Source organism: Phascolarctos cinereus, unplaced genomic scaffold, assembly GCF_003287225.1.
Source record: "Phascolarctos cinereus isolate Bilbo 61053 unplaced genomic scaffold, phaCin_HiC Scaffold_5;HRSCAF=322, whole genome shotgun sequence".
In the NCBI taxonomy this organism is placed as follows: Eukaryota; Metazoa; Chordata; class Mammalia; order Diprotodontia; family Phascolarctidae; genus Phascolarctos; species Phascolarctos cinereus.
Window position 1 is genome coordinate 479,809,181 of NW_027555958.1, and position 12,233 is coordinate 479,821,413.

Sequence of the window (12,233 nt, forward strand, 5' to 3'; positions counted from 1 at the left end):
GGAGCCTGTACTTAAGATGCTAGGATTAAGGAGGACAAACATTGTGTTAAAAAAGGAGTCCATAAGATGGATGCATGGAGCTGCAGGAAGAGACTTAAAAAAAAAATACCCAGCTGCAACTTGTGGTGAAATGCCGATCACTGTGTCGGTTTTGCATGTATGTCTTACTACATGTAATAGATGCATGTTCCAAAAAGAACTTTTTGAAAATCTAGGATGTGTTAAGAATTCTGATCCTTAGAGAAAAATAGAGGATTTAACAGCAATTAAAATTGTGTACAATAAAAAAGGATCATAGAATCATTCAACTTTAAAATGAGACCTTTGAAAAAGAATGCTATATCCTGAGAAGGAAACATAGACTTCTTCCACATAGTTCTGAAGATAGACAAATGATCAGAAATCATCTATAGAAAACTTCACAGAAGGATTTTAATGTCTTTTGTATTTTCTTTATTCATATGTTATATAAAACAGTTTTATTTGTAAAATAAAATCTTTTTATGGTTTGCTGAATTCTATATAGATTCTACTAAATAGTAGAATTGGCATTATCTGCCTTTTGCTCAGGTATGCTAATCTTTTCTACTTCCTTTTCTGCATATTAATGTATCTTTACCTTATTTTGCCAAATGAATCTGTTGCAGTAAAGTTGTATGCAAATCAAAAAATTTTAAATTCCCAAAGAGAGCTTGCTATTTAAAAGAAACTAATCATCCCCTTCCTCAATTTATCCTTTTGGTAAGTTGAGATTTTTCTCTATCAGGTTTGCTTCCATTTCCTCTGGGACTTTACTCCATCCTTCATCTTCTGATTCTTTTCCATTGCCTATAGTCTTACCCAAGTCTTCACTATCTTCCTCCCTCCTCCATCAAAAATCCCCCCCAAATCTTGGCCTGACCCTTTTATTCCCTCAGGCTATCCTAGCTCTTTCCTTCAAAACGAATCCAGGAAATCAGTATTAGGTTCCCTACTTTCACATTCTTACCTGCTTACCTGTCTCCCCTCAGCCCTAGGTATGTCAAACACAACATGTCTCTAGCAGGACTCACCCTAGTTCCCTCTTCCTGTGGAGGGCACCAGACTCTTTTCAGGAGCCCAGGTTTGTAGCCTTGGCCTCGTCTTGAACTTGTCCCTCACTATCCCTCAGCCCTGACTCCCCTCTCCTCCATCTCCTCAGCACCTCTCACTTGGACATTTCCCTTCAAGCGCATCCTCCACACAGCTTCCCAAATGGCCACCACCCTCTAACTTCTGGCTGACTCTTAAGGAAGATACAAACTCCTGATTGGGGTCATGTAAAAAGCCTGTCATGATCTATTTTGATTGTTTTTTCCTTTATTCTAATCCCTACTTTCTAATTTCCTGCCTAGTACACAACATGCCATATCTGACCTCCAGGCCTTTGAATTCCCCTTCCATTTCTAGCTCTCCTCTTCATCTGTTCCTCTCTACCCCTGGACACAGGCCAGCCAGCTCTCATGGGCCTGTAAGCCTTCCTATCTCTCGGATTTTGCCCATTCCTCCTTCATAGAGTTGCCACAGTTCCTTTGCTGATTTAGAGCCTTCCTCAGAGCTTGATTGTCTCAAGGCCTCAATACAAATTCCCAAGTCTGGCCTCTAGCCTTTTACCTCATTCTCTTCCATCCACTCATGCTGGCTCTTAGCTGTGCAGGCCACACTGAGTTGTGTTCTCTCCTGCTCCTTCCCTTTTCAATAGCAGCTTCTCTGATGCTCCTGTGCTTGAGAGTCACATCTCCCTCCTCAAAACGTCTTGGAGCACTTTACCTCCTTTGCCCCTCTCCTGGGAGCATACATTTAAGGCCTGAAGAAAACCCCAACATTTTATGAATGAGGAAAGGGAGAATCCAAAGAGCCTCAGGGATTTCCCTGAGGTATCCCAGGTAGCAGATGGCAGAGGTGGGATTCAGACTCGGATCCTCTGTCTGCCTGTCTGCAAGGAGACAGATGACGTTCTTCTTTCTTTAAGAAAATCACTATTGCCAGCATGGAGCAGGTGCTAATTCCAGGGTCAGAGGGCTCAAAGGACCGCAGGGGATCTTTCTTTGCACTGCTCATACCAGTGTTTAGGGTTTCATCTATATCAGGAAGAGCTGGCATGAAGAACAAGGCCACAATGTCCAGGTCTTCTTGGTGTTGCTTTTTTAATAGAGATGCTAGAGAAATGGAAGTAGATGGAGATTCTCCCAGTGCCTTTGTTTTCAGCACGAACGGCCACCTCAGTGAGAGGAAATGAGCTGTGATACATGGGTCCTTCACAGTATTTCTGCATAGCAGAGCTAGGGAGATGATTCAAGATCGGACTCCAATTAAAAATAGAACCAATGAACAGGAATTAGAGGGAAAGAGATTTCAACTCAGAATAAAAGAAAACTTCCTTCACATTCAGAGTTGTCCCAAGAGCTAGGGAAGTCCTTGTCACTGGATGTTTTCAAGTGTGTGTTTGTGTGTGCGCACATGTGTGCATATGTATGCATGTATATGTACGTGTGTGTCTGTCTGTGTCTTTGGGGTGGGTTGAGAGGTGGAGGGAGGGGATGACCATTTTTCGGGCATACCATGGCGGGAAGCTCATTCCTTAGTAAAGTATTGGACTAGATCAGAAACTCTTTACCCATTTGGTGGCAGTCTGGAGAAGACATTGGAGCCCTTCTTGAAATCATGTTTTTAAAGACATCAAATAAAATACAGAGGATTACAAAGAAGACCAATTATATGAAAATACAGTTCACAAAATTTTTTAAAGGTTGATGGAGCCCAGGTTCAGAATCCTTGGGCTAGATGGGTATGTGGGTTTCTGGGTTTCAGTGAGATGGTGTTGGCTTTGGTAGTGAGAGGCCTCTGGCTCTTGGCTATTGGGAAGTTATCCAAATGAACATTTTCTCATTAGACTCTATCCTTTGATTGATGAACTCGTTGGCATGACTTTGCCTCTGCAAGTGAAAGAAGTAGCTGGAGAAGGTGCCCGCTCTCATGTAGAGGGGGTGGCCAAGCCTCAGATGGTGGGGAGAGGACACTGGGATGGAGGAGGAAGCATGGGGAGGGAGGGGCGCCTCTTGGAGGAGAGAGCTGAGTTTTCCCAGTGAAATACTCATTGGAGTGATTCTGCATCTTTTGTTGTGATTTCTTCTATAATCTGAAGCAAAGACTTCCATTTTTTAGGTGGGATTTAGTAGGATATTTAGCCCGTTGGAGCTTTCAGCCCCATCCTTAACATAGTCTGTTAAAATTTCCTCAGTTTTTTTTTAGTCTTTTACATTTGATTCTGTATTATTTTTTTGATGGGGAATATTTGAGGCCCTCCAGAAGTTTAACCAAGTCAAAGATCCTGTGACTATCTAGCTTTTCAGCCTTGTGTATGTTCCGTCTCTAATCATGGCCACTTAGTGGACATGGTGACAGTGACAGTGCCCTGAGGAGTCAGGGAGTGGCAGCCACAGCTGACCCAACATCCATGCGTGTCCGGGCACTCTTGGACATCTCTCTTTCAATAGGGCTCCATTTGATTGAAGTGGCAGGCTTAGATTAAATTCCGATATTTAGAAAAAGGGTATTTTCTGTTGATGGTCGTCATGATCAGATTTCTGCCCTTTCCATACCTGAAAAGTCTTCTCTTTTTTTATTCTTTACTAGTAAAGTGAGATTTTAAGGTGTATTTTTTAACAGCCTCTGGTGAAAATTTTCTGTTTTAGTGTTACTGCCAGTCAGCAGGCATTTATTAAGTACCTACTGTGTGCCAGACACTATGCTAAGTGCTAGGGATACAAAAGAGGCAAAAGACAACCCCTGCCCTCGAGGAACTTAGAGTCTAATGTGTACAAATGCCTGTCGGCTTGAAATTCTTGGCTCAAGTAAAGACCTGGTTTCTGAATACTAATTTGCTTATAGAAAGACTGTTAACTTCATTCTTTAAAAGTACCAAGTCAGAAGTCATCTCTGTGGGATGAAACATCAATGCAGTGAGAAGTTTGTCGCGCCATTTGTTGTTTTCCTTCTCTTTCACTATGTTACTCTGCTCTTTAGGACAGTAAAACATTGCCCAGGAACTGCAACCCTAGACATTCTACCCTAGAAGACAGTTAAAAGTGACACTGCCTTTTAGATGTTTCATTATGAGAGGCAGATAGAAGGCCAGCCTTGGAGCAGGAAGACATAAGGTTTGCCATCTGCCCTGAGACACATTAGCGGGATGACCACAGCCAAGTCACTTAACCTGTTGTATTCCCAGGCAAATCAGTCCCTAAAACAAGGAATTAGACTTCACTGTCTGCTCTGGAGAAATCACAGATGTGGACCCCTTCCTCCTCCCCCAAGTAAACACATTCCTTATGTGTTTTGAGTAGTTTCCAGCTCAAGTGGGCTGAGAAGAAACACATCTGTGTTGTCAGGCATAGGGTTGTAAAGTAGGCATCTGTATTTTACGTCACAAGGGTCTTTCTAACATGTTGCTCATCTCATCTAGGTTTGAAAGGAGGAGCTGGTGGGACTGATGGACAAGGAGGTACCTTCCGGTACACCTTTCATGGTGATCCTCATGCCACGTTTGCGGCATTTTTCGGTGGTTCCAGTCCTTTTGAAGTCTTCTTTGGTAGAAGAATGGGTAATAATAGAGATGCTGAAGAAATGGAAGTAGATGGAGATCCTTTCAGTGCCTTTGGTTTCAGCATGAATGGGTATCCCAGGGAGAGGAACTCAGTGGGTTCGTCCCGACCCAGGCAAGACCCCCCAGTTATCCACGAACTTAAAGTATCCCTTGAAGAAATCTACAGTGGTTGTACCAAACGGATGAAGATTTCCCGAAAAAGGCTGAACCCTGATGGGAGAAGTGTTCGAACGGAAGATAAAATTCTCACCATTGAGATAAAAAAAGGATGGAAAGAAGGAACAAAGATCACTTTTCCAAGGGAAGGAGATGAAATGCCCAATAGTATTCCAGCAGATATTGTTTTTGTCATTAAAGATAAAGAGCATACACAATTTAAGAGGGATGGATCAAATATTCTATATCCTGTCCGAATCAGTTTGCGGGAGGTAAGTGATAAACAGGATCCGGCCCAGTGTGTGCTGTGAGCATCTAGGAAATGGGTGTGAAAAATGCCTCCTGACCCAAAGGAGCTCCGAGCGCTCCACTGTGCTGTTGGGATTGCCACAGAAGTGAGTGTGGGGGCACGGCAGTGCCCATCAGTGTAGCTCGGCTGCTTGTGAGTGGGCTCGCCTCTGGTGCCTTGGAGCGTACGGGGCTTTTAGTCCCTGTACAAATGTGAGGGCTGGTTGTCTTGATAATGGAAGCTTCCAGTGCCACTTGTTCATTGTAGTATATGTAAGTGATGGTTTACAACCTACTGTTCGAAGGAATAACTTTTATCTGTTTTGTAAATTAAAACTGTATGAAACCCTAACAACAGTCCTTCCACAAATCCGTGGTTTCCTTGGTGTGCTTGTGCCTTCCACCGAGCCCCCTCATTCAGCTGCCAAAGGCTTGTTGAGTATTCCCAGAGAGATCCTGAGAGGTGCGTGGTGGAGAAGGTGCTGGATTTTAACAGGAATCTTGGTTCTTGGCCACCCACCGGGTGACGGAGGGAGGTGCCCATCTCCATTGGGTTCAGTTTGTGCGTTCTCCTTTTCGTCACACGCCTGACACACCTCCTTTTCTGGTCATGAATATCTAGAAAGTGTCTGTTACATGTGCAAGCTGATGATGTGCTCTGATGCGCTTCTGTCCCTGTGCGTCTTTCTTCACCCTTTGGGCAGCGTCGCCTAGCGGGCCATCGTTTACCCAGTGTCAGCCACCTAAGCAGTTCCCCTGCCACACTTAAGGACGATGCCCATAGTCATGCATTCATTGGCTGGATCCATCCTGTGAGTCAGGGTCTTGTCAGAGGGTATGGGTGACATTCTGCCGCTAAGACTGTGCATTTGATCTCTGCAGTCTAGATTAAAAAAATGGAAAAAACAGTATCCAATTCAAGCTTCTAGACTGATCCTAAAATGTTCGTTTTGAACTGAAACATTATGTGAATGCAGTAGAAATGGAAATAAGTAACTTGTAATAGGCATGTCCTTCTTTCTAAGGCATCATTTCCTAGACTGCCAACTGGAATGCTAAAAAGGAGAGGAGGTGCATGGGATGGATCCGTGTGACCTTCCTGACCAATCCCGCAGGTCTCTGCTTTCCCACTTCTTGAGTAGCTTGTCCCCCTGATCCCAGGGCAACATGGAGGCAAGACTCCCCCACTATCCTCTTTTTTGTAGATGGACCTCAGTTGAACAAAATTGTATTCAGCACTGACAGCAGGCAAAGCATGCTACTAAGTGTAAGGATAGGCTGATGAACAGTGCATTGGCCCCTGTCCTCAATGGGAATTTGGGATAAAAAGTTGGATGGTCTCTGACGGTTGTGGTTATAAGATTTGCCTTAGTTATAATTGATGTCATCTTTTTGCATCCTGGTTTTTTCTTTTTTTGCGTTAAGCTTTTAAAAGATAATGCGACAAGTTCCACTTCCTGGCAAGTTTACTTTGTTGTTGATCTTCTAGGCCTTGTGTGGCTGCTCCATCAATGTCCCCACAATCGAAGGAAGAACCATCCCGATGTCAATAAATGAAGTTGTGAAGCCTGGAATGAGGAGAAGAATCATAGGCTATGGACTGCCCTTTCCGAAAAATCCTGACCAGCGGGGCGACCTGCTCATAGAGTTCGAGGTGAACTTTCCCGACACCCTGTCTTCAGCATCCAAAGAAGTCCTTCGGAAGCATCTTCCGACCTCCTAGGAGGAGGGCGCACTCGCTTGGTTACCAGGGTTTCGGCAAGGCACTGAATAGACATACCATAGACAAAGTGGGGTGAATGCCTTGAGGGTTCAGTGATATGCATGAATGAGGAGGTCAAATAAAGGGCAAGAGGGAACTTGCAGTTAAATATGGAGAGGAAAACCACTTCTTGTATTTTATTTTCTTCTTAACCAGAAATTTCATTCACAATTTTGCATATGTGTAAAATTTAGTTGTTTTGTGAAGCTAGTGTATGTATTGCTAATAAAGTACTTGGTTATGGAAGTACTTTATTTCTTATATATATACATCATCAATAGATGCTGCCGTTTATACTGGAGAGCAGAATTCGTAGATGAAATGACATGTACTATGGATCTTCAGGACATTTTAAAGAGGCTATTTAAAAATAGAGAAATTAGGTTTAAATCTGCTTCTATAGTAGTGCTATAGGGCTGGTACCCTGATAGAGAAATTGCCTGGTAGATAGATTTCATTACTTTGATTTTCAAAATGTGAATTTATGTCAAGCTATTTTTTTCACCTGTGGAAATCCTAGTTGCCTGAACTACTGGGTATTTTCAAAATATCAGGCTCATTTAAAATGTCACATGTGTGATTTTTATCTGTGAAAGTAGAATACATATGTATAGGCATGTATATACTTACATACATGCCTGTAAACATATATGTTGGGCTTATGAAGTTATAGACTCAGCAAGCACTGGCATAAATGATCTATTTTAAAATGGATGTGCTCTTCAAGGCTCTTGTTGAGTCTGTTTTTCAGCTCTGTAATCATAATTTCATAGTGTACACAATCATAGGCTACATGAGTCAATTTAAGTAGTTCCTGGAAAGGAACCAATAATCACTACTATAGTGTTACAACCAAAATACAGGGAAAAACAGTAACTGCTGCTTACAGTAATGTTGCTACTATATAATATGTGTATGCATGTAATGGATTTTGTTTCCATATGTACAGTATTGTATTTCTCATGTTTTTAATTTAAAAATTGTAAACTTATTTTTAACTTTCTTTGCTTTTGTTACCATAGTGAAAATGATCTTTTGAAACAATGTGTTCAGTAAAATTATCTGATCCCTGAGTCTAGATTTATTCTGCATGTCATATTTATAGTACTTTGTTAGACTTTAGTCATGCCAAGTTTACAGAACCATATCACAATTTAAAAATCATAGTAATGAAATTTGCATTTCAGAAATGAGATCTTCAGTAGTTTATACTTTTGTTACAGAATCAAAAACTCATAAAATAGCAATGAATTAAATTATTCCTGCTTATCATTCCATTTCCTCATTCATAAAAGGTTCCTGTGTGGCCATGTTTCTCAGACTGAAGTTAGGAGCCTTCTCAGAGGCCATGGAAACATTGCATGGAGGTGTGGTAGCACAGTTCTATCTCCATTTTCCTCTTCTTTACCTTCCCCTTCTTCCTGAGTAATACCACCATCACCACATTCCAACCATCTGATCCAGTTAATTTCTTTTGTGTCAATATTACACTTAATTCTTACCATGCCTTTTTAAAATTGAATGATAATAGGATATAGGAACTTTTCAAAATAGATAAAATAAACTTTTTCTTTTTGGAGAGGGGAAGAAGAAGGTCATGTGATAATAGAATTATTGCTTTACAGTCATTGAAGTTATGTGGACTTAAAAAAAAAAAGTCTACCATGTCCATTTCCTACACAGCTTCAGATCCCAGAATCAAGATTTATAGGGTACTCACTGATATTTTGGCATGATGAACTTCATAAGGTCAATGCTCAACAAATATTTATCGGTCAGTGAATGAATGTAGCCATGAAATTGGATTTTCTCCCCCAGTCAGAGAAGTAGAACTCTTTAGTGCATTAGACCCTCCCATTTCTAGGATGAATACTAAGGGACCATACATGCCAGCATGATTATGAAGAAAACACTTTGTAAAGCTTCAGAAAATGCTCTACAGAGGTTAGCTGTACAGAACAAATGAGGTGTTGGCAGACTTTCACCGAGGCCTGGCCATGGACGTTTTGGGTGTAGTTTATGGATAGCCTTTTTTGGAGACAAAGAATAGAGCTCGTTTTCAGTTATTTGTAGGAGAGAATTGCCTTAACTGTGGATGAAGGAAATGTAATAAGAAAATGGAATTGTACTTGTGTCATTAGTAAATTGTTCACAGTTACTGATGTAGATCTGTATAACCAAAGGATTATAACTTCCTCACTGAATATAATACTTCAGAATTGAAATATCCATTAAATTTAGCAGCAAAAAGCTTCTCTGAGGTATAATAACCTCAGATGTAACACTAAGTATGTGTCTTGCTAATTTCAAATTGTGTCATACTTTATCTGAGAAACTTAAGTTTTGTAGATTTAAATATAATTTTGGCTGTCATTGCACATTAGCTATAATTATTGAAGCAAAGATTAGAGTAAAATAAATGTCGATTTCATTGTTGTTTGTAATAGTTTAATAACTACTTACCCTATGGTCCATTAATATCTCACTATAAAGGCCATGCATGTTCCTTTAAAATGCATTTTGAATTTTATTAAAAACTCTGTAAACTCTGTAGTTCAAATTATGCTAATTAGAAAATTTCTGCAATATGTATTGCAAGACCAAAGTGGGCTCAATTTTCTTTTCAGAAAATAGTGCTACCTCTTTATGTCATGTATTTGTGCTTTTGTTGGGTTGGGCTCCCAACAGTCTTTATCTTAGAGAGTTCTCTGAGGCTTAGCAAGATTACACAGCAACTCAATGTCTGAGGTTGGATTTGAACTCAGGTTTTCCTGACTCCAAATCTAGGCATTACCAGTAAGACATGATTAATTAGCAACAGACAAGTAGCATGTGAAAATTTAACTGATTAATTTTGTGGCTTTTCAATAATAACACTTGCATATTAAAGGAGCCACAAAGTTGATAAATTTAAAAGAATATGTTTGTTTCATATAGTATGCATATTTAATATTAGAGTTCTATAATAGTTTTATCAAAGAACTTAGAGAATATGTACAGACTCTAAGTGAGATGATTCCTAAGTTAAAACTAAAACCGAGAGACTGTTCATGGAGCAATAATAAAGCTGAATAAAATGAGATAACCTAGTGACCTGATTTTTCTACCATAAATTACCAAGAGGCTATTGAAGCTCATCATCTTTTGTAAGGAAATGGGGGGAAAAAAGATCTTGGTAAACACTTTGAACTTGGGCATTGTAGTCCTGTGGGAAAGAGCCCTGGCCACGGAGTCCTGCTCCGTGTCAGTCACTGTGGGATATTGAGGTAGTCGCTCTTTTATCTGGCCTCAGTTGCCTCATCTCTAGAATGGCCTACTATTTGGGGATTGTTGTGAGGAAAGAGCTGTGTAAATGAATGTTCTCCCTAAATATGTGATAGTGGCTGTTATTGATGACGATGATGGCATTTGCTAAGCAGCAACATCCTTATAAAGCCACTCTGAACATCGTATACGTGGTTATTTCAAAGAGCTACTGCAAAATTTGAGGATTTCAAGGTGGATCTCATAGGGATGAATTAGATTTTTTTCCCTTTGTAAATATGATGCCCTTTCAGGCACTCAGCCATAATAACTTTGTTTCTATTACTTTTAATTTGCCAAATTTCAAAAAACTTTTTTACATGCATTGCAGAGACAAATCAATCTCATAAAGAATGTTAAAGGAACATCTAGGAGGCAGAGTCAAGATGGTGGAGTGAGAGCATTTTTTCCCAACTCTCCCAACATACTTTCTCCACAACAATCTATAAATGTGCCAAACTGCATTCTGATGGGGAAAGCCAAGAAAAAGTCACAGTAAGCCATTTTTCTATCCCAGGGCAGCCTAGGAAAGACAGACAGGTCTGCAGACAGTGGGGTGAGGGCTCGCCAGGAGCACAGTGTGGCGCAGAGAGTACAACAGTGGGGATCATTCTAGGGTAAGGAGGCTAAGACTGAATGCCACGGGGGTGAGGGCAGAAAGAGATCCTGGGGGGACCCCTGAACCAGTGTTGGGAGCACAGCAGGTACCCCCTGGTAGCTCTGTTATCCAACCTGGGCACAATCCAGGGCCAAGAGGACCAGTTGTGAATGTAGAGACCCTGGCTGTGTACAGGAGCAGGTTCCAAACGCTTAGATCCATGGTTCTGAGCTCAAGAGCAGAGTGGGGACTCAGTGCTAACCTTGAGCTCTGAGAATAAGCCTGTAATGGAGTAATCCAGGGCAGAAAACCAAGACCAAAGCGGGGAGAAGTCAAGCAATTCAGCCCCTCTGGACCTACAGAGCAGCCCTACGGAAGCTCAACCTTACTTAGCCAACAGAACCAAACCTGGGCCAGGAACTTGCAGAGCTCATACCAGGAGGGCAGTGAACAGGCCACTCCTCAATTAAGACTACTTTGGAAGCACTAAAACCTTGCAGGCCCCAAATTGCCCCAGACTGAGCTGTGGAAATAGTATAAGGACATACAAAGACAGAAGCTCAGGCCAGACATCTCCCTCTCCCCAAGAAGTGAGCATAGCCCAGCACTAACCTTATACAAGTCCAAACTCAGGAAGGAAACTGGAAGAATGTGCAAATGAAAAAGAACCCAATTAATAAGAGCTTACATGGTGACTGGGAAGTTCAAGACTGACTTAGAAGAAAGAAAAAAAAATCTACATGAAAATCTGCAAAGGAAAAAAAAATGCAGGCAGAACACAAGTCCAACAAGAATTCCTAAAAGAGAAGCAAATAAAGGCAGTAGAAAAAATGGGAAAAGAAATGAGAGCTATTCAAGAAAGTTATGAAAAGAAGAGCTTTGTAAAAGAGGTACAAAATATTCTGAAGAAATTAGCTCCTTAAAAATTCCAAATGGAAGTTAATGACTCCATGAGACATCAAGAAATAATAAAAACAAAGTCAAATGACTTTAAAAATAGAAGAAAATGTGAAATATCTCATAGGAAAAACAAGGAATCTAGAAGATAGATTGAGGAGAGATAATTTAAGAATCATTGGATTACCTGAAAGCCAACAACAAAAAAAGAGCCCAGACATCATAGTTTTAGAAAAATTATAAAGGAGAATTGCTCAATTATCTTAGAACCAAAGGATGAAGAGTTGAAAGAATGCACTGTGACCTTCTGAAAGAAGCTCCAAAATGAAAACTCTCTCTCTCTTCTCTCTCTCTCTCTCTCTCTCTCTCTCTCTCTCTCTCTCTCTCTCTCACCCACACACAAATACTGTAAGCAATTAGAAAGAATTCATATACCAAGGAACCACAATCAGGATTGTGTGAGACTTAGCAGTTACCCCTATAAATGTATGGAGGGCTTGGAACATGAAGGCAAAGGATCTAGGGTAACAGCCAAGTGTGAGCTATCCAGCAAAACTGAACATAATCCTATAGGGTGAAGGGGTGGGGTGGGCGTTCAACAAAAT

General features: G+C 40.9%; 1 protein-coding gene across 8 annotated transcripts in view; it reads left to right on the forward strand.

Annotated features, from left to right (window-relative positions):
* Window positions 1-9,266, forward strand: part of DNAJB4 (DnaJ heat shock protein family (Hsp40) member B4) — a 38,508-nt gene extending 29,242 nt beyond the window's left edge. For all 8 annotated transcript variants that reach the window (XM_020968515.2, XM_020968512.2, XM_020968514.2 and 5 more), the window contains 2 exons: window positions 4,484-5,052; window positions 6,558-9,266. In XM_020968515.2, the coding sequence (XP_020824174.1) occupies window positions 4,618-5,052; window positions 6,558-6,791 (669 nt within the window). In that variant the 5' untranslated portion in view covers window positions 4,484-4,617 and the 3' untranslated portion in view covers window positions 6,792-9,266. The remainder of the gene's footprint in view (window positions 1-4,483; window positions 5,053-6,557) is intronic.
* Window positions 9,267-12,233: the final 2,967 nt, after the last annotated feature.